This window comes from Amblyraja radiata, chromosome 29, assembly GCF_010909765.2.
Source record: "Amblyraja radiata isolate CabotCenter1 chromosome 29, sAmbRad1.1.pri, whole genome shotgun sequence".
Classification (NCBI taxonomy): Eukaryota; Metazoa; Chordata; class Chondrichthyes; order Rajiformes; family Rajidae; genus Amblyraja; species Amblyraja radiata.
Genome location: NC_045984.1, coordinates 739,486 through 766,852, shown reverse-complemented (window position 1 = coordinate 766,852; position 27,367 = coordinate 739,486). Strand labels below are relative to the sequence as shown.

Sequence of the window (27,367 nt, the reverse complement as noted above, 5' to 3'; positions counted from 1 at the left end):
GGCTCGTGGGAAGAAGCTATTGACCTTGACGATCTGCTCCTTATGCTACTTATCCCGAGGGCAGCAGAGTGAACAGTCCATGATGGAGATGTGTGGGGTCCTTTATAATACTGCTGGCCTTAGACAAGCAACATTTGCTCACAATGTCCCCGATTGAGGGGAGCGAAGTCCCGATGATTTTTTTCAGCCGTCCTCACCACTCCCTGCACGGACTTCCAGTCGGAGGATTTACACGCAAACCAGGCAGAGATGCAGCTGGTCAGAATACTCTCTATGGTGCCCCTGTAGAAAGTGATGAGGACATAGAAACATAGAAAATAGGTGTAGGAGTAGGCCATTCGGCCCTTCGAGCCTGCACGGCCATTCAATATGATCATGGCTGATCATCCAACTCAGTATCCTGTACCTGCTTTCTCTCCATACCCCCTGATCCCTTTAGCCACAAGGGCCACATCTAACTCCCTCTTAAATATAGCCAATGAACTGGCCTCAACTACATTCTGTGGCAGAGAATTCCAGAGATTCACCACTCTCTGTGTGAAAAATGTTTTTCTCATCTCGGTCCTGAAGGATTTCCCCTTAATCCTTAAACTGTGACCCCTTGTCCTGGACTTCCCCAACATCGTGAACAATCTGCCTGCATCTAGCCTGTCCAACCCCTTAAGAATTTTGTAAGTTTCTATAAGATCCCCCCTCAATCTTCTAAATTCTAGCGAGTACAAACCGAGGCTATCCAGTCTTTCTTCATCTGAAAGTCCTGACATCCCAGGAATCAGTCTGGTGAACCTTCTCTGTACTCCCTCTATGGCAAGAATGTCTTTCCTCAGATTTGGAGACCAAAACTGTGCGCAATACTCCAGGTGTGGTCTCAACTGCAGTATAATCTCCCTGCTCCTATACTCAAATTATTTTGCTATGAATGCCAACGCTTTCTTCACTGTCTGCTGCACCTGCATGCCTACTTTCAATGACTGGTGTACCATGATACCCAGGTCTCGTTGTATCTCCCCTTTTCCTAATCGGCCACCATTTAGTCTACTTTCCTGTTTTGGCCACCAAAGTGGATGACCTCACATTTATCCACATTATACTGCATCTGCATTTGCCCACTCACCCAGCCTATCCAAGTCACCTTGCAGCCTCCTAGCATCCTCCTCACAGCTAACACTGCCCCCCAGCTTCGTGTCATCCGCAAACCTGGAGATGTTGCATTCAATTCCCTCGTCCAAATCATTAATATATATTGTAAATAGCTGGGGTCCCAACACTGAACCTTGCGGTACCCCACTAGTCACTGCCTGCCAATCTGAAAAGGACCCGTTTACTCCTACTCTTTGCTACCTGTTTGCCAGCCAGTTCTCTATCCACATCAAGACTGAACCCCCGATACCGTGTGCTTTAAGTTTGTATACTAATCTCTTATGTGGGACCTTGTCGAAAGCCTTCTGAAAGTCCAGATATAACACATCCACTGGTTCTCCCTTATCCAGTCTACTAGTTACATCCTCGAAAAATTCTATAAGATTCGTCAGACATGATTTATATCCTTTCGTATATCCATGCTGACTTTGTCCAATGATTTCACCACTTTCCAAATGTGCTGCTATCCCATCTTTAATAACTGACTCTAGCAGTTTCCCCACTCCCGATGTTAGACTAACTGGTCTGTAATTCCCCATTTTCTCTCTCCCTCCCTTTTAAAAAGTGCGGTTACATTAGCTACCCTCCAATCCTCAGGAACTACTCCAGAGTTTTGAAAAATTATCACTAATGCATCCACTATTTTTGGGGCTACTTCCTTAAGTACTCTGGGATGCAGCCTATCTGGCCCTGGGGATTTATCGGCCTTTAATCCATTCATTTTACCTAACACCACTTCCCGGCTAACCTGGATTTCACTCAGTTCCTCCATCTCATTTGACCCCCGGTCCCCTGCTATTTCCGGCAGATTATTTATGTCTTCCTTAGTGAAGATGGAACCAAAGTAGTTATTCAATTGGTCTGCCATGTCCATGTTCCTCATGATCAATTCACCTGTTTCTGATTGCAAGGGACCTACATTTGTTTTAACTAATCTCTTTCTCTTCACATATCTAGAAAAACTTTTGCAGTCATTTTTTATGTTCCCTGCCAGTTTTCTTTCATAATCTATTTTCCCTTTCCTAATTAAGCCCCGTCCTCCTCTGCTGGACTGAATTTCTCCCAGTCCTCTGGTAGGCTGCTTTTTCTGGCTAATTTGTACACTTCATCTTTTGTTTTGATACTATCCCTGATTTCCCATGGATTTATTCTTTTGCCAAACTGGGATGAAGAATTGTTGTAGTTCATCCATGCAGTCTTTAAATGCCTTCCATTTCATATCCACCGTCACCCTTTAAGAATCAATTGCTAGTCAATCTTGGCCAATTCACGTCTCATACCCTCAAAGTGACCTTTCTTTAAGTTCAGGATCCTTGTTTCTGAATTAACAATGTCACTCTCCATCCTAATGAAGAACTCAACCATATTATGGTCACTCCTGCCCAAGGGGCAACGCACAACAAGACTGCTATCTAACCCTTCCTCATTACGCAACACCCAGTCGAGAATAGCCTGCTCTCTCGTTGGTTCCTCTACATGTTGGTTTAGAAAACTATCCCGCATACATTCCAAGAAATCCTCTTCCTCAGCACCCCTGCCAATTTGATTCATCCAATCTATATGTAGATTGAAGTCACCCATTATAACTGTTTTACCTTTGTTGCACACCTTTCTAATTTCCTGTTTGATGCCATCCCCAACTCCACTACTACTGTTAGGTGACCTGTACACAACACCCACTAGCGTTTTCTGCCCCTTAGTGTTTCGCAGCTTTACCCATATCAATTCCACATCATCCAAGCTAATGTCCTTCCTTTCCATTGCGTTAATCTCCTCTCAAACAAACAACGCTACCCCACCTCCTTTTCCTTTCTGTCTATCCCTCCTGAATATTGAATAACCCTGGATGTTCAGTTCCCAGCCTTGGTCACACTGGAGCCATGTCTCCGTGATGCCAACTACATCATAATCATTAATAGCTATCTGCACATTCAACTCGTCCACCTTATTACGAATGCTCCTTGCATTGAGACACAACGCCTTCAGGCTAGTTTTTACGACGCTCTTACCTCTTATACAATTATGTTGAAAAGTCCCTTTTTGATTTTTGCCCTGGATTTGTCTGCCTGCCACTTTTACTTTTCACCTTGCTACCTATTGCTTCTACCCTCATTTTACACCCCTGTCTCTCTGCTCACATATTTAAGAACCCCACCACCTCTTATTCTCTGTTTATTATTTTTCGTCTTTCCCCCCTACATGTTGGGTCGGAGTGCTTCCCTTCTCTGCCTCCTGCCTCACACACTGTCCACTAGCTTTCTCTATTTGAGTCCCTCCCCCCAACTGTTCTAGTTTAAAGTCTCCGCAGTAGCCTTTGCAAATCTCCCCGCCAGGATATTGGTCCCCCTCGGGTTCAAGTGCAACCCGTCCGTTTTGTACAGGCCACACCTTCCACAAAAGAGGTCCCAATGATCCAGAAACTTGAATCCCTGCCCACTGCACCAGTCCTTCAGCCACACATTTATCCTCCACCTCGCTCCATTCCTACTCTCACTGTCGCGTGGTACAGGCGGTAATCCCGAGATTGTTACATTTGAGGTCCTTCTCCCTAACTCTCCTCCTAACTCGCTAAATTCTCCTTTTAGGACCTCTTCTCTTTTTCTACCTATGTCATTGTTACCTATATGTACCACGACCTCGGGCTCCTCTCCCTCCCATTTCAGGATATCTTGGACACGTTCAGACACATCCCAGACCAAGAACGGAACTCGCTATGAAAACATGGAGGGGACAGGGGACTATTTTTTTGCGGCCGCGCGTGCATGCGCACACTCACACACACGCGCAAGGCTTCGGAGGCTCAATCTTAACTCTGCCTGTCTCACCAGGTTAACTACAGCCCTGTCTGGACTGACGGGATACCAGCGCTGCTTCTCCGCGCTGGCCATATTTCCCGCAAGTCCAGGGAGGTTAACCTGGCTGGAAAGGCAGAGTCTGACTCCCGACCACTCTGGGGGGGGGGCACTCGGGACTGTGCCGGAGACCCGGCCGGGATCGATCCTGCCTGCGGATGAGGCGCAGGTCTGTGCCTCGTCTCCCTCGTCCAATCACTGCACTCTATCCCCAGTCCCCCCCCCCCCCCCCCCCCCCCCCCCCCCACTCCTCCCTCCTCCAATCATCGGCCCCTCGATCAACAGTCCCAACCCCACTGCCTCGCGGAAAGCGGAGATTTTAAAATCGGGATCACAAAAGCTTGAGGGGGATGTCCCCCACCTCTCAAAACATGGGGGGGGGGGGGGGGGGGGGTGTCCCCTCTAACCCCCCTGGGTTTTCTGCCCCTGTCCCAGACCCTGGCACCAGGTAGGCAAACTACCATCCGGGTCTCCCAACTTTGTCCACAGAATCGCCCATCTGACCCCCTAGCTATAGAGTCCCCTATTACTATTACCCTCTTCTTTTCCCTACCCGTCTGAGCAACAGGGCCAGTCTCTGTACCGGAGGCCCGGCCGCTGTCGCTACCCCCAGGTAGGCTGTCCCCCCCAACAGTACTCAAACAGGAATACTCATTGTCAAAGGTACACAAAAATGCTGGAGAAACTCAGCAGGTGCAGCAGCATCTATGGAGCGAAGGAAATAGGTAAAGTTTCGGGCCGAAACCCTTCTTCAGACTTATTGTCAATGTGTACAGCCAACGGGGTACTCTCTAGTTCCTGTCTCTGCCCCTTGCCCCTCCTAACTGTGACCCACTTGCCTGCCTCCTGTGGTCTTGGAGTGACCACCTCTCTATAACTCCTCTCTATGACCTCCTCACACAGTACGGGATGGGGGAGGTGAGCTCTTCTCATCCGGCGCAGAAAGTGCAAACGCTGCTGCGCTCTATTAACTATTGATGTGATGTTATTTGACCAGGTCAGACTGTTAGTGATCTGCACCCCCAGGAACCTAGTGCTACTGACCAACTCCACATCGCTGTCATTAATGTGCAGTGGTGTGTGACTGTGCCGGGTTTTCCTGAAGTCGACGATGACCTCCTTTGCTTTCCCGACATTCAGGATCAAATTGTTCGTATTGCACCAGTCCACCAGTTGTTTCACTCCCTCCCTGTAAGCAAGCTCATTGTCGTCCCGGATAAGGCCCACCACTGTTGTGTCATCTGCGTACTTCATGATGTGGTTTGTACTAAACCTGGCACAACAGTTGTGGGTCATCAGGGTAAACAGCAGTGGGCTCAGGACACAGCCCTGAGGGGAGCCAGTGCTCAGAGAGATGATGTTGGAGATGTTGTTTCCAACCCTCACTGACTGGGGTCTGTTAGTGAGGAAGTCCAGTAGCCAGTTACACAAGGGGGTGCTGAGGTCCAATGGACCCAGTTTGCTTATCAGGTGCTGAGGGATGATTGTGTAGAACTCTGAACTAAAGTCCACGAACAACATTCGCACATAAGTGTTCTTCTCCTAATATAATAATATCTTTTTTAGTGTCATTGCACATAAGTGCAATGAGATTTGGGTATGCAGCTTCGATCCAACATCATCACTTAAGTAACTACTAAAATTTAAGTTTAGATACCCCGAGAACATGGTTTGTACAAAGAACATTACAACAGTAAAATTGTCAAAACAGACTAAAGTGCAGATGTGTCTGTGCGACGTGACCATCCGAGGGAGACAGTCCATGGGGGTGGGGGGCACTCAGCAGAGCCGGTTCAGAGCAGCTATAGCACTGGGGAAGAAGCTGTTCCTGAGTCTGGAGGTGCGGGCGTAGAAGGCCTTGTAACGTCTGCCGAAAGGAAGTAGTTTGAACAGTCCATTACAAGGGTGTGAGGATTCTTTGTGAATGCTGACGGCCTTCCTGAGGCACCGTGTGTGGTAGATGGCCTCCAAGGCTGGTAGCGGTGTCCCAATGATCTTCTGCGCTCTGTGGACGATGCGCTGAAGAGCTCTCCTCTCCGCTTCCGTGCTGCTGAGATACCACACAGAGATGCCATACGATAGTATGCTCTCTGTGGTGCAGCGGTAGAAGGTTGTCAGCAGCTGTTGAGGCAGACCAGTCCTTTTCAATGTTCTCAGAAAGAACAGTCGTTGCTGTGCCTTTTTGACCAGCGCAGCAGTGTTGATGGACCATGTGAGGTCCTCTGAGATGTGAGTGCCCAGAAATTTAAACATAGAAACATATAACATAGGTGCAGGAGTAGGCCATTCGGCCCTTCGAGCCTGCACCGCCATTCAATATGATCATGGCTGATCATTCAACTCAGTAGGACTGGTGCAGTGGGTATGGATTCAAGTTTCTGGATCATTGGGACCTCTTTTGGGGAAGGTGCGACCTGTACAGAAAGGACGGGTTGCACTTGAACTCAAGGGGGACCAATATCCTGGCGGGGAGATTTGCAAAGGCTACTGGGGAGACTTTAAACTAGTATGGTTGGGGGGAGGGACACAAATTGGGAAAGCTAGCAGTCAGTGTGTGAAGCAGGGGGCAGAGAATGGTAGCACTCTGACCCAAAATGTAGGGGAGAGAGAAGAAAAAGAAAATAATCAGAGAATAAGAGAGGGTGGGTTTCTTAAATGTGTATATTTTAATGCTAGGAGCATTGTAAGAAAAGTGGATGAACTTAGAGCCTGGATTGACACCTGGAAGTATGATGTTGTGGCGATCAGTGAAACATGGTTGCAGGAGGGCTGTGATTGGAAACTAAATATTCCAGGATTTCGTTGCTTCAGGTGTGATAGAATTGGAGGGGCAAGAGGTGGAGGTGTTGCATTGCTTATCAGGGAAGATATTACAGCAGTGCTTTGGCAGGATAGATTAGAGGGCTCGTCTAGGGAGGCTATTTGGGTGGAACTGAGAAATGGGAAAGGGGTAGCAACACTTATAGGGGTGTATTATAGACCACCAAATGGGGAGCGAGAATTGGAAGAGCAAATATGTAAGGAGATTGTATATTAGTAGTAAGCACAAGGTAGTGATTGTGGGAGATTTCAATTTTCCACACATACTGGGAAACACATTCTGTAAATGCTCTGGATGGTTTGGAGTTTGTAAAATGTGTGCAGGATAGTTTTTTTGCAACAATACATAGAAGTACCTACTAGAGAAGGGGCGGTACTGGACCTCCTGTTAGGAAATGAGATGGGTCAGGTGGCAGAGGTATGCGTTGGGGAACAGTTCGGGTCCAGTGATCACAATACCATTAGTTTCAATATAATTATGGAGAGGGACAAAACTGGACCTAGGGTTGAGATTTTTGATTGGAGAAAGGCTAACTTTGAGGAGATGCGAAAGGATTTAAAAGGAGTAAATTGGGACAGTTTGTTTTATGGGAAAGATGTGGAAGAGAAATGGAGTACATTTAAAGGTGAAATTTTAAGAGTACAGAATCTTTATGTCCCTGTTCGGTTGAAAGGAAATCGTAAAAATTGTAAAGAGCCATGGTTTTCAAGGGAAATTGGACACTTGGTTCGGAAAAAGAGGGAGATCTACAATAGTTATAGGCAGCATTGAGTAAATGAGGTGCTTGAGGAGTATAAAGAATGTAAAAAGAATCTTAAGAAAGAAATTAGAAAAGCTAAAAGAAGATATGAGGTTGCTTTGGCAAGTAAGGTAAAAGTAAATCCGAAGGATTTCTACCGCTATATTAATAGCAAAATGATAACGAGGGATAAAATTGGTCCATTAGAGAGTCAGAGTGGCCAACTATCTGCAGAGCCAAAAGAGATGGGGGTGATATTGAACAGTTTCTTTTCTTCGGTATTCACCAAGGAGAAGGATATTGAATTATGTGAGGTAAGGGAAACAAGTAGAGTAGCTATGGAAACTATGAGGATCAAAGAAGAGGAAGTACTGACACTTTTGAGAAATATAAAAGTGGATAAGTCTCCAGGTCCGGACAGGAAATTCCCTAGGACATTGAGGGAAGTTAGTGTAGAAATAGCAGGGGCTATGGCAGAAATATTTCAAATGTCATTAGAAACGGGAATAGTGCCGGAGGATTGGCGTACTGCGCATGTTGTTCCATTGTTTAAAAAGGGGTCTAAGAGTAAACCTAGCAATTATAGACCTGTTAGTTTGACGTCAGTGGTAGGCAAATTAATGGAAAGAATACTTAGAGATAATATATATAAGCATCTGGATAAACAGGGTCTGATTAGGAACAGTCAACATGGATTTGTGCCTGGAAGGTCATGATTAACTAATCTTCTTGAATTGTTTGAAGATGTTACTCGGGAAATTGATGCGGGTAAAGCAGTGGATGTTGTGTATATGGACTTCAGTAAGGCCTTTGACAAGGTTCCTCATGGAAGGTTGGTTAAGAAGGTTCAATGGTTGGGTATTAATGGTGGAGTAGCAAGATGGATTCAACAGTGGCTGAATGGGAGATGCCAGAGAGTAATGGTGGATGGTTGTTTGTCAGGTTGGAGGCCAGTGACGAGTGGGGTGCCACAGGGATCTGTGTTGGGTCCACTGTTGTTTGTCATGTACATCAATGATCTGGATGATGGTGTGGTAAATTGGATTAGTAAGTATGCAGATGATACTAAGATAGGTGGGGCTGCGGGTAATGAAATAGAGTTTCAAAGTCTACAGAGAGATTTATGCCAGTTGGAAGAGTGGGCTGAAAGATGGCAGATGGAGTTTAATGCTGATAAGTGTGAGGTGCTACATCTTGGTAGGACAAATCAAAATAGGACGTACATGGTAAATGGTGGGGAATTGAAGAATGTAGGTGAACAGAGGGATCTGGGAATAACTGTGCACAGTTCCCTGAAAGTGGAATCTCATGTAGATAGGGTGGTAAAGAAAGCTTTTGGTGTGCTGGCCTTTATAAATCAGAGCATTGAGTATAGAAGTTGGGATGTAATGTTAAAATTGTACAAGGCATTGGTGAGGCCAATTCTGGAGTATGGTGTACAATTTTGGTCGCCTAATTATAGGAAGGATGTCAACAAAATAGAGAGAGTACAGAGGAGATTCACTAGAATGTTGCCTGGGTTTCAGCAACTAAGTTACAGAGAAAGGTTGAACAAGTTAGGGCTTTATTCTTTGGAGCGCAGAAGGTTAAGGGGGGACTTGATAGAGGTTTTTAAAATGATGAGAGGGATAGACAGAGTTGACGTGGAAAAGCTTTTCCCACTGAGAGTAGGGAAGATTCAAACAAGGGGACATGACTTGAGAATTAAGGGACTGAAGTTTAGGGGTAACATGAGGGGGAACTTCTTTACTCAGAGAGTGGTAGCTGTGTGGAATGAGCTTCCAGTGAAGGTGGTGGAGGCAGGTTCGTTTTTATCATTTAAAAATAAATTGGATAGTTATATGGATGGGAAAGGAATGGAGGGTTATGGTCTGAGCGCAGGTATATGGGACTAGGGGAGATAATGTGTTTGGCACGGACTAGAAGGGTCGAGATGGCCTGTTTCCGTGCTGTAATTGTTATATGGTTATATGGTTAAAGTATCCTGTATCTGCTTTCTCTCCATACCCCCTGATCCCTTTAGCCACAAGGGCCACATCTAACTCCCTCTTAAATATAGCCAATGAACTGGCCTCAACTACATTCTGTGGCAGAGAATTCCAGAGATTCACCACGCTCTGTGTAAAAAATGTTTTTCTCATCTCTGTCCTAAAAGATTTCCCCTTTATCCTTAAACTGTGACCCCTTGTTCTGGACTTCCCCAACATCGGAACAATCTTCCTGCATCGAGCCTGTCCAACCCCTTAAGAATTTTGTAAGTTTCTCTAAGATCCCCCCTCAATCTTCTAAATTCTAGCGAATAATAAAGCTGGCCACTCTCTCCACACTGTCCCCGTGTGGGTGCATTTTTCCAGAATATAATTATTAGTTTTTTTGCCGTTATTAAGCCATAATTAAGGAAACATTTTTGAAACGAATCCATCTTCCATTGATCCGAAAATAATCAGTTCTGTATTGAGGTTCAATTTTATTTTAAATAATTTTGTGAAAATTCCAAAAATCTCATTCCAAAATGTTATGCAAGAGACAAAAGAGTGTACTATAGTAGCATTTTGAGATAAACATTCATCACAGATGGGGGGAAACATTAGGAAACATTTTATTCAGTTTAGTTTTCGAGTAATATAATCTATGTAAAATTTTAAATTGAATTAAGTTATGTCTTACATTAATCGAGCATTTATGTACATATAGCAAGTATTTTTCCCAGGTACACAAAATTGCTGGGGGAACTCAGCGGGTGCAGCAGCATCTATGGAGCGAAGGAAATAGGCGACGTTTCGGGCCGAAACCCTTCTTCAGACTGATAGGGGGTGGGGAAAGAAAGAAGGACAAAGGGAGGAGGAGGAGGAGCCCGAGGGCGGGCGGATGGGAGGAGACAGCTAGAGGGTGAAGGAAGGGGAGGGGAGGGGGGGAGGGGACAGCACGGGCTAGCCAAATTGGGAGAATTCAATGTTGATGCCAAGGGGACGCAAGGACCCCAGACGGAATATGAGGTGCTGTTCCTCCAATTTCCGCTGGTGCTCACTCTGGCAATGGAGGAGACCCAGGACAGAGAGGTCGGATTGGGAATGGGAGGGGGAGTTGAAGTGCTGAGCCACCGGGAGATCAGGTAGGTTATTGCGGACTGAGCGGAGGTGTTCGGCGAAACGGTCGCCCAACCTACGCTTGGTCTCACCGATGTAAATCAGCTGACATCTAGAGCAGCGGATGCAGTAGATGAGGTTGGAGGAGATACAGGTGAACCTTTGTCGCACCTGGAACGACTGCTTGGGACCTTGAATGGAGTCGAGGGGGGAGGTGAAGGGACAGGTGTTGCATTTCTTGCGGTTGCAACGGAAAGTGCCCGGGGAGGGGGTGGTGCGGGAGGGAAGTGAAGAATTGACGAGGGAGTTGCGGAGGGAGCGGTCTTTGCGGAAGGCAGACATGGGGGGAGATGGGAAGATGTGGCGAGTGGTGGGGTCACGTTGGAGGTGGCGGAAATGGCGGAGGATTATGTGTTGTATTTGCCGGCTGGTGGGGTGAAAGGTGAGGACCAGAGGGACTCTGCCCTTGTTGCGTGTGCGGGGATGGGGAGAGAGAGCAGCGTTACGGGGTATGGATGAGACCCTGGTGTGAGCCTCATCTATGGTGGCGGAGGGGAATCCCCGTTCCCTGAAGAACGAGGACATTTCCGATGCCCTGGTATGAAATGTCTCATCCTGGGAACAGATGCGGCGTAGGCGGAGGAATTGGGAGTAGGGGATGGAGTCTTTACAGGGGGCAGGGTGGGAAGACGTGTAGTCCAGATAGCCATGTGAGTCAGTGGGTTTATAATGTATGTCGGTCAGGAGTCTGTCCCCTGCGATGGAGATGGTGAGGTCAAGGAATGGTAGGGAAGTGTCTGAAATCGTCCAGGTGTATTGGAGTGCCGGATGGAAGTTGGTGGTGAAGTGGATGAAGTCAGTCAGTTGTGTGTGGGTGCAGGAGGTGGCACCAAAGCAGTCGTCAATGTAGCGGAGGTAGAGGTCGGGGATGGGGCCCTGGTACGCATTGAACAAGGATTGTTCAACGTACCCGACAAAGAGGCAGGCGTAGCTGGGGCCCATGCGTGTGCCCATAGCTACGCCTTGTGTTTGGAGGAAATGGGAGGAGTCAAATGTAAAGTTATTGAGGGTGAGGACCAACTCCGCTAAGCGGAGGAGAGTGTCAGTGGCTGGGTATAGGTTGCTCCTCTGGTCGAGGAAGAACCGGAGGGCTCTGAGGCCATCCTGGTGGGGGATGGAGGTGTAGAGTGACCGGACATCCATGGTGAAGATGAGGGGGTGAGGGCCCAGAGAGTGGAATGCGTGGAGGCGGCGGAGAGTGTCTGAGGTGTCTAGAACATAGGTGGGGAGGGATTTGACCAAGGGGGATAGGATGGAGTCAAGGTATGTGGAGATGAGTTCGGTGGGGCACGAACAGGCAGAGACAATGGGTCTGCCGGGAGAGCCGGGTTTGTGGATATATTTTTCTACCATCTGTTTGTGGATAAGTATTTTTCCCATCTGTCTTTCGGAATTTTAATAGATAATTCTTGTTCCCAATCCATTCTAATTGTCTCTGTCGATGGTATTTATATATTTAAAATGATATTATATTAATATGATATTAAATTAATTGATTTCGCCTTTCTGTTTATTCCTTCATCTAATAGATCTGGGGTTAAGGTTAAATATTCTTGAGTGTATTTTTTCAAGTAATCTCAGATTTGAAGGTATTTGAAATATTGATTATTTTTCAGGTTGTATTTTAATTGTAATTGTTGAAATGATAAAAGGTTTCCCATTTCATACATATCTCCAAGCGTTTTAATTCCTATTCTTTCCCAATGGGTAAACGTTTTATCAATAGTAGATGGTTTAAATTATGGATTATTAACTATTGGAGAGAGAAGCGATAGGTTTCTTAATTTGAGAATTAATTTTATTTGTTTCCAGATTCGTATTGTACTATGAATAACTGGATTCTTTTTATATATTGTATTATTCAGTTTTATCGGGGAGAAAAGGATTGCTCCTATATTGAAAGGAGAACAATCCTCTTTCTCCATTATTATCCAGTCTACTTGTTGGGCAGACTTGTCCAACCAGTGAGTTACATTTTTGATGTTCACTGCCCAATAATAGTATTAAAAATTAGGGAGCGTCAGTCCACCAAATTCTTTAGATTTGCACAGGTGTTTTCTTCGGATTCTATGTGATTTATAGTCCCATATGAAATTTATAATATTACTCAAGTTTTTTTAATCATTTTTTAGGTTGGTAGGAATATAGGTATTGATTGAATTAAATACAAAATTTGGTAGAAAAATCATTTTTATAGCATTTATTCTGCCTATTAAGGATATCGGAAGTGTTTTCCAAAATTTAATCAATGCGTTTAATTGGGTTAGTAAGGGCATATAGTTTGCATTAAATAAAGATTTATATTTTCTGGTAATTTGGATACCCAAATATTTAAATTTTTCTGTTGCGACTCTAAAGGGGAATTTTAAAAGGTGTGCCGGCTCTTGAGGTTTTATCGTCATAATTTCACTTTTATCCCAATTTATTCTATATCCTGACAAGGAACCAAATTCCTCTATTAAATTTAATATATTTGGTATGATGATTTGCGATTTTGTAATGTATAATAAACGTCATCTGCATATAATGAAATGTTATTGTTTGAGTGTTTGGTATTATAACCATGGATATTCGGATGCATTCTTATGTTTCTGCTGGAGGCTCTATCACAAGAGCAAATAGCAGGGGCGATAATGCACATCCCTGCCTATTGCCCCTGGATAGTTGAAATTTCGAAGATAGTATATTATTGGTCAGTATTCTTGCAGACGGCTTGTCATATAATGATTTTACCCATGAGATAAAATTATCTCCCATTTGAAAAATGCAAAATTCAAAGACAAAATGACACACACACACACGCACACGCACACGCACACGCACACGCACACACACACACACACACACACAAAAGGTTCAAAGGTTATTTTATTGGTTACATACACCTAGGTGTAGTGAAATGCTTCTTGTCATGCAGCACATAAAGAAAGAATACAGACATAACAGTAATAAAGAAATTTAAACATAAAAACATCCCCCCACAATGGTTCCCATTATGAGGGAAGGCACAATGTCCAGTCCCCATCCCCAGTTCACCCATAGTCCACAATGTCCAGTCCCCATCACCCAGTTCACACACACACACACACAGTTTTAAAAGTATACTAGACCAAGTGCAGACCCGTTGGGTCTGTTCCTCTAACGCCCGGTTGCGGTGGGGGGGCTGGGGGGAGGCATACGCCCGGTTGCGGGGGGGGGGGGGGGTGGGTGGAGTGGGCGGGCGGGCGTGGTCCAGAATGAGCCTGCGGGCCGCGAGCGAGGCACGGAGCGATGTGAGGGCGGCGAAAAGCAGCGGGGGGGGGGGACCAGCCGATCGTGGCTTCCACCAGCGTGAAAGAGCCTGGCCGGGCGGGAGGGAGGGGGTGGGGGGGAGTGGAGAAGTGCCGGGCGGCAGCAGCCGTTATCGTCGCGCGGGGTACGCTGCATACGCCCTCAATGCACCTGCGGGCCGACAGGCAGTTGACGCGCCGGCTCTGTCACGCTGGCTCAATCCAAAGATCGGTTGTTCCCCCGCTGCTTTTCACCATCCTCGGACAGTGGAGGGCGAAAGCCAGCGGGGGAACAGCCGATCTTTGTCTTGTGCCAGTGTCGGAGTTTCGTGACGGAATGCTGGCTGACCAAGGAATCAAAGGCCGAATCTGGCAGCCACAAACACACACACACACACAGTTTTGATAGATAGATGGATGGATGGATGGATGGATTGATTGTTGGATAAGTGATGTTTTGCGGCACAGAGGGTGTGAAGTGGTGATTGGAGGGGGTAATGGTCCAGTCTTTTCATACTGTAGTCTTGCCTTACGTTGGTGTGAAGTGGTGAATGGAAAGGAGAGGGTGCAGGGTCCATTCTTTAACCCAATATACGGGATGTCCTGGCTAATAGTTGGCGATCCTCGAGGCCAGTCACCGGTTGCTTGGGAGTACACTTGCCGGTTGCTTGGAGAGGCCAGCCTCCGGTTGCTCGGGGCGGCCTGTCGCTGGTTGCTAGGGGAGGCCTGTTGCTAGGGGAAACCTGTAGCCAGTTGCTGAGGGAGGCCGGTTGCTAGGGGAAGCCCGTTACCAGTTGCTCGGGGAGGTCTGTCACTGGTTGCGAGTGGGGGCCTGTCGCCGGTTGCGAGTGGAGGCCTGTTGCAGGTTGCTAGGGGAGGCCTGTCGCCGGTTGCTACGGGAGACCTGTCGCCGGTTGCTAGGGGAGACCTGTCACCAGTTGCTAGGGGAGGCCTGTCGGTGGTTGCGAAGGGAGGCCTGTTGCTAGGGGAGGCATGTCACCGGTTGCTAGGGGAGGCCTGTCGGCGGTTGCGAGTGGGGGTCTGTCACCGGTTGCTAGGGGAGGCTGTCGGCATTTGCTAGGGGAGCCTTGCTCTTAGCTCTGACCACACTCCGCTCCCTTTTTCTCCACTTCTCCCACAGCATATCCGATCGGCGGACGTGGAGCCCGGCCTACAGTTTTTCGGCCGCGCCATCCACGGAGCGATGGACGTCAACCGTGACGGTCTGTCCGATATTGCCGTGGGAGCCCTGGGAAAAGTCGTTGTCTTCCGGTACATGGCTCTTGGCCCCGTCTCTCCATCCCCACCTTCCAGTCCCACCATACTCACGCGGCGCCCTCCCTCCTCCCCCCCCCCCCTCTCCCCTCCCTCTACCACTCCCCCTCCCCCCTTCCAGTCCCCCTCCCTCTCCCACTCCCTCTCCCCCTCCCTTTCACCCTCTCCCCCTCCCACCCCTCCCTCCCCCCCCGCCTCCCCCCCTCCCACTCCCCCCCTCCGCCTCCCTCTCCCCCCCTCCCCTACCCACGGCGCTCCCTCTCCTCTAAATGTTTCCTATCCATGTATCTGCCAAAATGTATTTTAAATACTGTTGTAGTACTTGCCTCAACTACCTCATTCCATTTACCCACCACACTCTGCGTGAAAAAGTAATGATCTCTTAATAAATAGGAAATAGGAACACTCCCGGGATTCTGTTATTCTGTCAATCTTCTACTCCCAAACCCCTGCATTAGATCCCAGCCTGTAACCCACTCCCTAAGACCTGTTACTCGATATATATCCGTTATATCTCACCCCGAACCCCTGGATTAGATACCAGCCTGTTAAATCTCTCACCTCAAACCTATGTCCTCTGGTACTTGATTTCCCTACCCTGGCGGTAAAATAATTTGCATTCACCCCATCTGTGAGATTTTAAATCATAAATGCTCAGAGACAAAGTCAGAGAAACAAGTTTTTCATTTATTGCAATTCTGCGCAGAAGAGGGTGCCCCTCTAACTCCACCTAGAGGCACACAGAGGATGGAGATGTGCTTTACTTTTATTCATTTCAGTTTACAATTGTCACACCCTCATTCCTCCCCTTTGGGCTCCTTCCAATCAGAGCACTAAGGTTTACATTCCCACGAGAACGTCTCGGAACGCCTCTCGACGTTAAAGTTATCTCTCACAACATACATCGTATGTGCATTTAAATGGAGCATCTTGTCATAGTGGGTGTGTTGTAATATTCATGTTATCTCATCAAGCATGCGTATTTGAGCGTAACCTCGTGTCCTTCTCCTCTCTGTCCTAGTTTCCTTAAAGGCTTCTGTTGAAGTTTTTATCTGTTAATTCACAGCCTTGAAAGTCTGCCTGTTCTGTTTATTGTTACTTTCTATCCTAGCAGCAGTCTGGTTTCATGCTGACAGCTCATTATTTCTTCCTAAGTTATATTTTTCTATCCCTAGTCTCAGTCAACCATCCCTATTAACCCTTTCATCACACTATCCATTCCCTTCATAATCTTATACCCCTCTGTAAGTTCATCCCTCATCCTCCTGTGCTCCAAGTAATAAAACCTAGCCTGTCCCAATCTCTCCCCATTGCTCTGGCAACATCCTTTTTGCAGCACTGCACTTTTTGCAGCTCAATGACATTTGTCTAAAAGCAGGGTGATCAAACTATTCCCAAGATAGACACAAAAAGCTGGAGCAACTCAGCGGGATAGACAGCATCTCTGGAGAGAAGGAATGGATGATGTTTCGGGTCGAGACCCTTCTTCAGACCCGAAACATCAGCCATTCCTTCTCTCCAGAGATGCTGCCTGCCCCGCTGAATTACTCCGCCTTTTTACATCTATCTTCGGTTTAAACAACACCTGCAGTTCCTTCCTACCCAGTACTCCCAAGTGTGGCCTCACCAGCATCTTGTACAACTGTAACAAAATGTCCCAACTTGTATACTCATCACCCTGACTGGTGAAGGCCAATGTGCTGAAAGACTTCTTGACCACCCTGTCTACCTGTGACACCACTTTCAGCAAACTTTGTACGTGCACTCCAAGACCCTTCTGCTCTACAACACTCCCCAATGCCCAGACATTCACTGTGAAGGTCCTGCCCACGATTGACTTCCCCAAAATGCATTAACTCACACTTATCTGTGTTCAACTCCATTTGCCCTTCCTCGGCCCACTTACCCAATTGATGGAGCCTGCTGCAATTTTTAATAAACGCTCTGTTACTCCCATAGTTCCCAGCCTGTTGTCGATGTCGAAGTTCACACCACATTCGACCCACCGAAAATCAAACAGAAAGATGTCGACTGTCCCAAAAATTCACAGAGGAAGCCTGAAGTGTTGGTGAAGATGTGCTTTAACCTTCGCGAGGTCACCAAGAAGTTACCAGGTAAAACAGGCACCAACTGGATCAGATCCCAGCCTCGAACCCTAATCTGTGTATATATATAATACAGATACCCCGCCCATACCCAGGATCTGGTATTTTATCCATGAACCCTCCCAGCCTGTAACCCACTCCCAGGGATATAAACAATTGATGCATGAGTAGGCCATTCGGCCCTTTGAGCCTTCGGTCCATTCAATGTGATCATGGCTGATAATTCACAATCAGTACCCCGTCCCTGCCTTCTCCCCATATCCCTTGAGTCAGCTATCTATAAGAGCTCTATCTAACTCTCTCTTGAAAGCATCCAGAGAATTGGCCCCCATTGCCTTCTGAGGCAGAGAATTCCACAGACTCACAACTCCCTGGGTGAAAACGTTTTTCCTCATTTGCGTTCTCAATGTGGGTCCCTTGAAGGCAGACACGGGTGAAATTATTATGGGCATCAAGGAAATGGCAGAAGAGTTGAATAGGTACTTCGGATCAGTCTTCACTAAGGAAGACACAAACAATATCCCAGATATACTGGAGGACAGAGGATCTAAGGGGGTAGAGGAACTGAAAGAAATTTTCATTAGGCGAGAAATAGTATTGGGTAGGCTAATGGGTCTGAAGGATGATAAATCCCCTGGGCCTGATGGTCTGCATCCCAGGGTCCTCAGGGAGGTGGCTCTAGAAATAGTGGACGCATTGGTGATCATTTTCCAATGTTCAATAGATTCAGGATCAGTTCCAGTGGATTGGAGGATAGCTAATGTTATCCCACTTTTCAAGAAAGGAGCGAGAAAGAAAACGGGGAATTACAGACCAGTTAGCCTGACTTCGGTGGTGGGAAAGATGCTGGAGTCAATTATTAAAGGGGTAATAATGGGGCATTTGCATAGCAGTAAAATGATTAGTCCAGGTCAACATGGATTTATGAAAGGGAAATCATGCTTGACTAATCTTCTGGAATTTTCTGAGGATGTGACAAGTAAAATGGATGAAGAGGTGCCAGTGGATGTAGTGTATCTAGACTTTCAGAAAGCCTTAGATAAGGTCCCGCACGCGAGACTGGTGACTAAAATTAGAGCACATGGTATTGGGTGTAGGGTGTTGACATGGATAGAAAATTGGTTGGCAGACAGGAAGCAAAGAGTAGGAGTGAACGGGTCCTTTTCAGAATGGTAGGCAGTGGTGAGTGGAGTGCTGCAAGGCTCGGTGTTGGGGCCGCAACAGTTTACCATATATATTAATGATTTGGAGGAGGGAATTAGGAGCAACACTAGCAAGTTTGCGGATGACACAAAGCTGGGTGGCAGTGTGAACTGTCAAGAGGATGTTAGGAGGTTGCAGGGTGACCTGGACAGGTTGAGTGAGTGGGCAGATGTGTGGCAGATACAGTATAATATAGATAAATGTGAGGTTATCCACTTTGGCGGCAAAAACAAGGAGGCAGATTATTATCTCAATGGGGTTAGGTTATGTAAGGGGGAGGTGCAGCGAGACCTGGGTGTCCTTGTACACCGGTCACTGAAAGTTGGTTTACAGGTACAGCAGGCAGTGAAGAAAGCTAATGGAATGTTGGCCTTCATAACAAGAGGATTTCAGTATAGGAGTAAAGAGGTTCTTCTGCAGTTGTATGGGGTTCTGGTGAGGCCACATCTAGAGTATAGTGTACAGTTTTGGTCTCCTAATTTGAGGAAGGACATCCTTGTGATTGAGGCAGTGCAGCGTAGGTTCACGAGATTGATCCCTGGGATGGCGGGACTGTCATATGAGGAAAGATTGAAAAGACTAGGCTGGTATTCACTGGAGTTTAGAAGGATGGGGGGGGATCTTATAGAAACATATAAAATTATAAAAGGACTGGACAAGCTAGATGCTGGAAAAATATTCCCAATGTTTGGCGAGTTCAGAACCAGGGGCCACAGTCTTAGAATAAAGGGGAGGTCATTTAAGACTGAGGTGTGAAAAAACGTTTTCACCCAGAGAGTTGTGAATTTATGGAATTCCCTGCCACAGAGGGCAGTGAAGGCCAAGTCACGATGGATTTAAGAGAGAGTTAGATAGCGCTCTAGGGGCTCGTGGAGTCAAGGGACATGGGGAGAAGGCAGGCACGGGTTATTGATAGGGGACGATCAGCTATGATCACAATGATTGGCGGTGCTGGCTCAAAGGGCCGAATGGCCTCCTCCTGCACCTATGTTCCATGTTTCTAAGGGATTTACCATTTTGAGGCCCAGGAGCGGTTGGAGCAGCGTCCGCGCGGTGAGTTTAAAAACGGAGCGCGGGGTTTTGTTCCACAGAAGTCCAGGAGCGGTTGGAGCGGCGGGTGCAGCGTTGCCCACTCTGCAACGTTCCATCACACTTCAAAATAAGTGGGCTTGAGGAAGCGGCTGATTGGTGGAAGCGGACTAGAGGAAGCAGCTGATTGGGAGTAATCCTAGATACTCCCGGCGCAGCTGATTTCTTCCAGCAATTTGTATTGTATCCTGGGTAAGGTGGGAGTATGAGTGCCTGGGCAGTTTATTGTTCTGGATGTCGGATATGGGAAGTCATGGAGTCTGATAGCCATCCAGACGTCCACATCTGCGCCAGGTGCGTCTAGATGGAGCTCCTAAGGGACCGTATTAAGAACCTGGAGCAGCAGCTCTGACTGGTCAGGGAGAGTGAGGAGGTCATAGAGAGGTGGTCATTCCAAGACCACGGGAGGCAGACAAGTGGTTCACGGTTAGGAGGGGCAAGGGGCAGAGGCAGGGACTAGAGAGTACCCTGGTGGCTGTACATCTTGGCAATAAGTACTCCTGTTTGAGTACTGTTGGGGGGGACAGCCTACCTGGGGGTAGCGACAGCGGCCGGGCCTCCGGCACAGAGACCGGACCTGTTGCTCAGAAGGGTAGGGAAAAGAAGTGGAGGGCATTAGTAATAGGGGACTCTTATAGTTAGGGGGTCAGATAGCCGATTCTGTGGACGCAGTCAGGAGACCCGGATGGTAGTTTGCCTCCCTGGTGCCAGGGTCTGGGATGTGTCTGAACATGTCCAAGATATCCTGAAATGGGAGGGAGAGGAGCCAGAGGTCGTGGTACATATAGGTACCAATGACATAGGTAGAAAAAGAGAAGAGGTCCTGAAAGGAGAATTTAGGGAGTTAGGAAGAGAGTTAAGGAGAAGGACCACAAAAGTAACAAACTCAGGATTACTGCCTGTGCCACGCGACAGTGAGAGTAGGAATGGAGCGAGGTGGAGGTTAAATGCGTGGCTGAGGGACTGGTGCAGTGGGCAGGGATTCAAGTTTCTGGATTATTGGGACCTCTTTTGGGGAAGGTGTGACCTGTACAGAAAGGACGGGTTGCACTTGAACCCGAGGGCGGGGAGATTTGCAAAGGCTACTGGGGAGACTTTAAACTAGAACGTTGGGGGGAGGGACTCAAATAGAGAAAGCTCGTAGACAGTGTGTGAGGCAGGAGGCAGAGAAGGGAAGCACTCAGACCCAACAGGAAAGAAGAAAAAGATAATAAACAGAAAATAAGCTGTGGTGGGTTTCTTGTGCTTTGGCAGGATAGATTAGAGGGCACGTCTAGGGAGGCTATTTGGGTGGAACTGAGAAATGGGAAAGGTGTAGCAACAGTTATAGGGGTGTATTATAGACCACCAAATGGGGAGCGAGAATTGGAAGAGCAAATGTGTAAGGAGATAGCAGATATTAGTAGTAACCACAGGCTGTGAGGCTGCTAAACAGTCACTCCACCTGATTCTGCTGCTTTTGCACTGACAATTTAATAACTGGCACTGAGTAATAACTCTGGCATTGGCTCAGGCCACTTAAATCAGCTGCCCTGGACATTTTATGACTTTTTTTTTTTACTTGTATTTTAATGTTGCTTTTTTTCCTGCACTTTTTTTAAACTATTCGTACTGTTTTTATCAGGAACTGGATTGTTTTTTATTTATGCGTGAAATGTTTATGTGCGATGCTCCGGTATTCCCTGGGAAACGTCTTCTCATTTTGCACTGTACATTGCTTTGCATGATGACAATAAAAGGATGATAATGATAATGATAGTGATTGTGGGAGATTTCAATTTTCCACACATAGACTGGGAAACACATTCTGTAAAAGGATTGGATGGTTTGGAATTTGTAAAATGGGTGCAGGATAGTTTTTTGCAGCAATACATAGAGGTACCTACTGAAGATGGGGCAGTGCTTGACCTCCTGTTAGGAATTGAGACAGGTCAGGTGGCTGAGGTATGCGTTGGGGAGCACTTCAGGTCCAGTGATCACAATACCATTAGTTTCAATATAATTATGGAGATGGTCAGAACTGGACCTAGGGTTGAGATTTTTGATTTGAGAAAGGCTAACTTTGAGGAGATGCGAAAGGATTTAAAAGGAGTGAACTGGGACATTTTGTTTTATGGGACGGATGTAGAAGAGAAATGGAAGACATTTAAAGATGACATTTTAAGAGTACAGAACCTTTATGTCCCTGTTCGGTTGAAAGGACAGAGTAATAATTGGAAAGAGCCATGGTTTTCAAGGGAAATTGGACACTTGGTTTGGAAAAATAGAGAGATCTACAATAATTATAGGCAGCATGGAGTAAATGAGGTGCTTAAGGAGTATAAAGAATGTAAAAATAATCTTAAGAAAGAAATTAGAAAAGCTAAAAGAAGATATGAGATTGCTTTGGCAAGTAAGGTGAAAGTAAATCCAAAGGGTTTCTACAGCTATATTAATAGCAAAAGAATAACGAGGGATAAAATTGGTCCATTAAAGAGTCAGAGTGGACAGCTGTGTGCAGAGCCAAAAGAGAGGGGGGAGATAATGAACAATTTCTTTTCTTCGGTATTCACCAAGGAGAAGGATGTTGAATCATGTGAGGTAAGGGAAACAAGTAGAGTAACTATAGAAACTATGAGGATCAAAGAAGAGGAAGTACTGACACTTTGAAAAATGTAAAAGTGGATAAGTCTCCAGGTCCTGACAGGATATTCCCTCGGACATTGAGGGAAGTTAGTGTAGAACTAGCAGGGGCTATGACAGAAATATTTCAAATGTCATTAGAAACGGGAATGGTGCCGGAGGATTGGCATACGGCGCATGTTGTTCCATTGTTTAAAAGGGTTCTTAGAGTAAACCTAGCAATTATAGACCTGTTAGTTTGACATCAGTGGTGGGCAAATTAATGGAAAGGATACTTAGAGGTAATATATATATAATCATCTGGATAAACAGGGTCTGATTAGGAACAGTCAACATGGATTTGTGCCTGGAAGGTCATGTTTGACTAATCTTCTTGAATTTTTTGAAGAGGTTACTAGGAAAATTGATGAGGGTAAAGCAGTGGATGTTGTGTATATGGACTTCAGTAAGGCCTTTGACAAGATTCCACATGGAAGGTTGTTTTAGAAGGTTCAATTGTTGGGTATTAATAGTGGTGTAGGAAGATGGATTCAACAGTGGCTGAATGGGACAGGCCAGAGAGTAATGGTGGATAACTGTTTGTCAGGTTGGAGGCCGGTGACTAGTGGGGTGCCTCAGGGATCTGTGTTGGGTCCACTGTTGTTTGTCATATACATCAATGATCTGGATGATGGTGTGCTAAATTGGATTGGTAAGTATGCAGATGATACTAAGATATTAAGGTGTTGTGGATAATGAAGTGGATTTTAAAGTCTACAGAGAGATTTAGGCCATTTGGAAGAGTGGGCTGAAAGCTGGCTGATGGAGTTTAATGCTGATAAGTGTGAGGTGCTACATCTTGGCAGGACAAATCAAAATAGGACGTACATGGTAAATTGTAGCGAATTGAGGAATGCAGTTGAACAGAGGGATCTAGGAATAACTGCATAGTTACCTGAAGGTGGAATCTCATGTAGATAGGGTGGTAAAGAAAGCTTTTGTTGTGCTGGCCTTTATAAATCAGAGCATTGAGAATAGAAGTTGGGATGTAATGTTAAAATTGTACAAAGCATTGGTGAGACCAATTCTGGAGTATGGTGTACAATTTTGGTCACCAAATTATAGGAACGATGTCAACAAAATAGAGAGAGTACAGAGGAGATTTACTATATTGTTGCCTGGGTTTCAGCACCTAAGTTACAGAGAAAGGTTGAACAAGATAGATCTTTATTCTTTGAAGCGCAGACGGTTAAGGGGGGACTTGATAGAGATCTTTAAAATTATGAGAGGGATAGACAAAGTTGACGTGGATAAGTTTTTTCCATTGAGAGTAGGGAAGATTCAAACAAGAGGACATGATTTGAGAATTAAGGGACAAACGTTTTGGGGTAACATGAGGGGGAACTTCTTTACTCAGAGAGTGGTAGCTGTATGGAATGCGCTTCCAGTGGAAGTGGTGGAGGCAGGTTCGATTTTATCATTTAAAAATAAATTGGATAGGTATATGGACGGGAAAGGAATGGAGGGTTATGGTCTGAGTGCAGGTAGATGAGACTAGGTGAGAGTAAGTGTTCGGCACGGACTAGAAGGGCCGAGATATAACCATATAATAACCATATAACAATTACAGCACGGAAACAGGCCATCTCGACCCCTCTAGTCCGTGCCGAACACATAATCTCCCCTAGTCCCATATACCTGCGCTCAGACCATAACCCTCCATTCCTTTCCCATCCATATAACTATCCAATTTATTTTTAAATGATAAAAACGAACCTGCCTCCACCACCTTCACTGGAAGCTCATTCCACACAGCTACCACTCTCTGAGTAAAGAAGTTCCCCCTCATGTTACCCCTAAACTGCAGTCCCTTAATTCTCAAGTCATGTCCCCTTGTTTGAATCTTCCCTACTCTCAGTGGGAAAAGCTTTTCCACGTCAACTCTGTCTATCCCTCTCATCATTTTAAAAACCTCTATCAAGTCCCCCCTTAACCTTCTGCGCTCCAAAGAATAAAGCCCTAACTTGTTCAACCTTTCTCTTTTCTCTGTAACTTAGTTGCTGAAACCCAGGCAACATTCTAGTAAATCGCCTCTGTACTCTCTCTATTTTGTTGACATCCTTCCTATAATTAGGCGACCAAAATTGTACACCATACTCCAGAATTGGCCTCACCAATGCCTTGTACAATTTTAACATTACATCCCAACTTCTATACTCATGATGTAATTGTTATATGGTTATATGGTTAAACTGTGGCCCTTGGTTCTGGACTCACCTAACATCTGGAACATGTTTACTGCCTCGAGCGCGTCCAATCCCTTAATAATTATATGTTCATTAAGATCCCCTCTCATCTTTCTAAATTCCAGAGTATACAAGCTTAGTCGCTCCATTCTCTCAACATATGACAGTCCCGCCATCCTGGGAATTAACCTCGTGAACCTACGCTGCACTCCCTCAATAGCAAGAATGTCCTTCCTCAAATTTGGAGACCAAACTGCACACAATATTCCAGGTGTTGTCTCACTCTGGCCCTGTACAACTGCAGAAGGACCTCTTTGCTCCTATACTCAACTCCTCTTGTTATGAAGGCCAACATGCCATTGGCTTTCTTCACTGCCTGCTATACCTGCATGCTTACTTTCAGTGATGTACAAAGACATCCAGATCTCGTTGTACTTCCCCTTTTCCCAAAGTGGATAACCTCACATTTATGCACATTAAACTGCGTCTGCCCACTCACCCAACCTGTCCAAGTCACCCTGCATTCTCATACCCCACTTGTCACAGACTGCATTTCTGAAAGAGACCAGTTAATCTCTATTCTTTGTTTCCTGTCTGGCAACCAAAATTTTGGAGTCAATAGACAATAGGTGCAGGAGCAGGCCATTTGGCCCTTCGAGCCATCACCGCCATTCAATGTGATCATGGCTGATCATTTCCAATCAGTACCCCGTTCCTGCCTTCTCCCCATATCCCCTGACTCATTAAGTTATAGTGTGGAAACAGTCTCTTCAGCCTAACTTGCCCATGCTACACTAGTCCCACCTGCCTGTGTTTGGTCCATATCCCTCCAAGCATATCCAATCCATGCACTTGTCTGTTTCATGAATGTTTCTTAAATGTTGGGATAGTCCCTGCCTCAACTACCTCCTCTGGCAGCTCGTTCTATACACCCACCACTCGTTGTGTGAAAAAGTTGCCCTTCAGATTTCTATTAAATCTTTTCCCCTTCACCTTAAACTTATGTCCTCTGGTCCTCGATTCACCTACTCTGGCAAGAGACTCTGTTCATCTACCCGATCTATTCCTCTCATGATTTTATACACCTCTATAAGATCATCCCCTCTTCTTCCTGCGCCCCAAGGAATAGAGAACCAGCCTACTCAACCATTCCCAATAGCTCACACCCTCCAGCCCAGGCAATATTTTTGTACATCTTCTCCGTACCCTTTCCAGCTTGACAACATCTGTCCTATAAAATGCTGACCAGAACTGAATATAATACTCTAAATGCGGTCTCACCAACATCTTGTACGATTGCAACATGACCTCCCATCTGATGAAGTCCAATGTGCCAAAAGCCTTTTTGACCACCCTGTCTACCTGTGACTCCATCTTCAAGGAACCATGAACCTGCACTCCTAGATCCCTGTTTCACAACACTCCCCAGAGGCATTCACTGTGTTCCTGCCCATGTTAGACTTACCAAAATGCAACACTTCACATTTCTCTGTATTAAATTCCATCCACCATTCCTCCTCCCACCTGACCAATCGATCAAGATCCTGCAGCAATTTTTCACAAACACCTTCACTATCTGCAAATCCACCTACTTTTGTATCACTAGCAAACTTGCTAATCTTGCTCTGTATGTTCTCATACAAATCATTGATGTAGATGACAAACAGTAACGGGCCCAGCACTAAACCCTGAGGCACACCACTAGTCACAGGCCTCCAGTCCGAAAAACAACCTTCCACCATCACCCTCTGCTTCCTTCCATGAAGCTAATTTGCTATCCATTCAGCTATCTCTCCATGGATTCCATGCGATCTAACCTTCCAGAGCAACATACCATACGGAACCTTGTTGAATGATTTGCTGAAGTCCATGTACACAACATCTACAGCTCTGCCCACATCGATCTTTTTGGTCACGTCTTCAGAAAATTCAATCAGGTTTGTGAGACGCAACCTGCCACGTACAAAACCATGCTGACTATCCTTAATCAGCCCTTGCCCATCCAAATGCCTGTATAACCTACCCCTAAGAATACTCTCTCGTAACTTTCCAACTACAGATGTTCTCACTGCCCTATAGTTCCCAGCTTTTTCCTTGCAGCCCTTCTTGATTAGAGGCACAACATTTGCCACCCTCCTGTCTTCCGACACCTCTCCTGTATTTAAAGATGTAAGTTTCCTGTTTTCCCATGATGTTTTTCGGATATATCTGCTCAGGCCCTGGAGAGTTGTCCACCTTTGCACATGATGGGGCCTTCAACACCTCTCTGACCGTAACACTGACTGCTCTCGAGACAATTCCATTGACTGCCCCATGTCCACAGAAGGCAGTGGAGACCAATTCACTGGATGTTTTCAAGAGAGAGCTAGATTTAGCTCTTAGGGCTAAGGGAATCAAGGGACCTGGGGAAAACGTAGGAATGGGGTACTGATTTTAAATGATCAGCCATGATCATGTTAAATGGTGGTGCTAGCTTAAAGGGCCGAATGGCCGACTCCTGCACCTATTTTCTATGTTTCTAAGTTCCTCTGTCCTTCTGTCTTCTTGGTAAATACAGACGGGAAATACTCATCGAGGACCTTGTCCATCTCCTGTGGCTCCAAACAGAGGTGACCGCTCTGATTCCTGACAGGTCCCACTCTCTCTCCCCCTTATATATATAAGGGGGGGAGAGTTACCCTCTCCCCCCCCTTATATATTTATAAAATCTCTTGGGATTGCCCTTAATGCCCTCGTATTAATTAATTGATTAGGTCAACTAAATTGATAACAGCGCTGAGGAGGAGGATTTCCTGGAATGTATACGGGATGGTTTTTTAAACCAATATGTAGAGGAACCAGCTAGAGGGATGGCCATCCTAGACTGGGTATTGTGTAATGA

General features: G+C 46.0%; 1 protein-coding gene across 1 annotated transcript in view; it reads left to right on the top strand.

Moving 5' to 3' along the window:
* Positions 1-27,099, top strand: part of LOC116989701 (integrin alpha-X-like) — a 139,027-nt gene extending 111,928 nt beyond the window's left edge. Inside the window, exons 16-18 of the mRNA XM_033047298.1 lie at positions 15,109-15,239; positions 17,202-17,356; positions 27,044-27,099. Coding sequence (XP_032903189.1) covers positions 15,109-15,239; positions 17,202-17,356; positions 27,044-27,099 — 342 coding nt within the window. The remainder of the gene's footprint in view (positions 1-15,108; positions 15,240-17,201; positions 17,357-27,043) is intronic.
* The last annotated feature ends 268 nt before the right edge of the window (positions 27,100-27,367 follow it).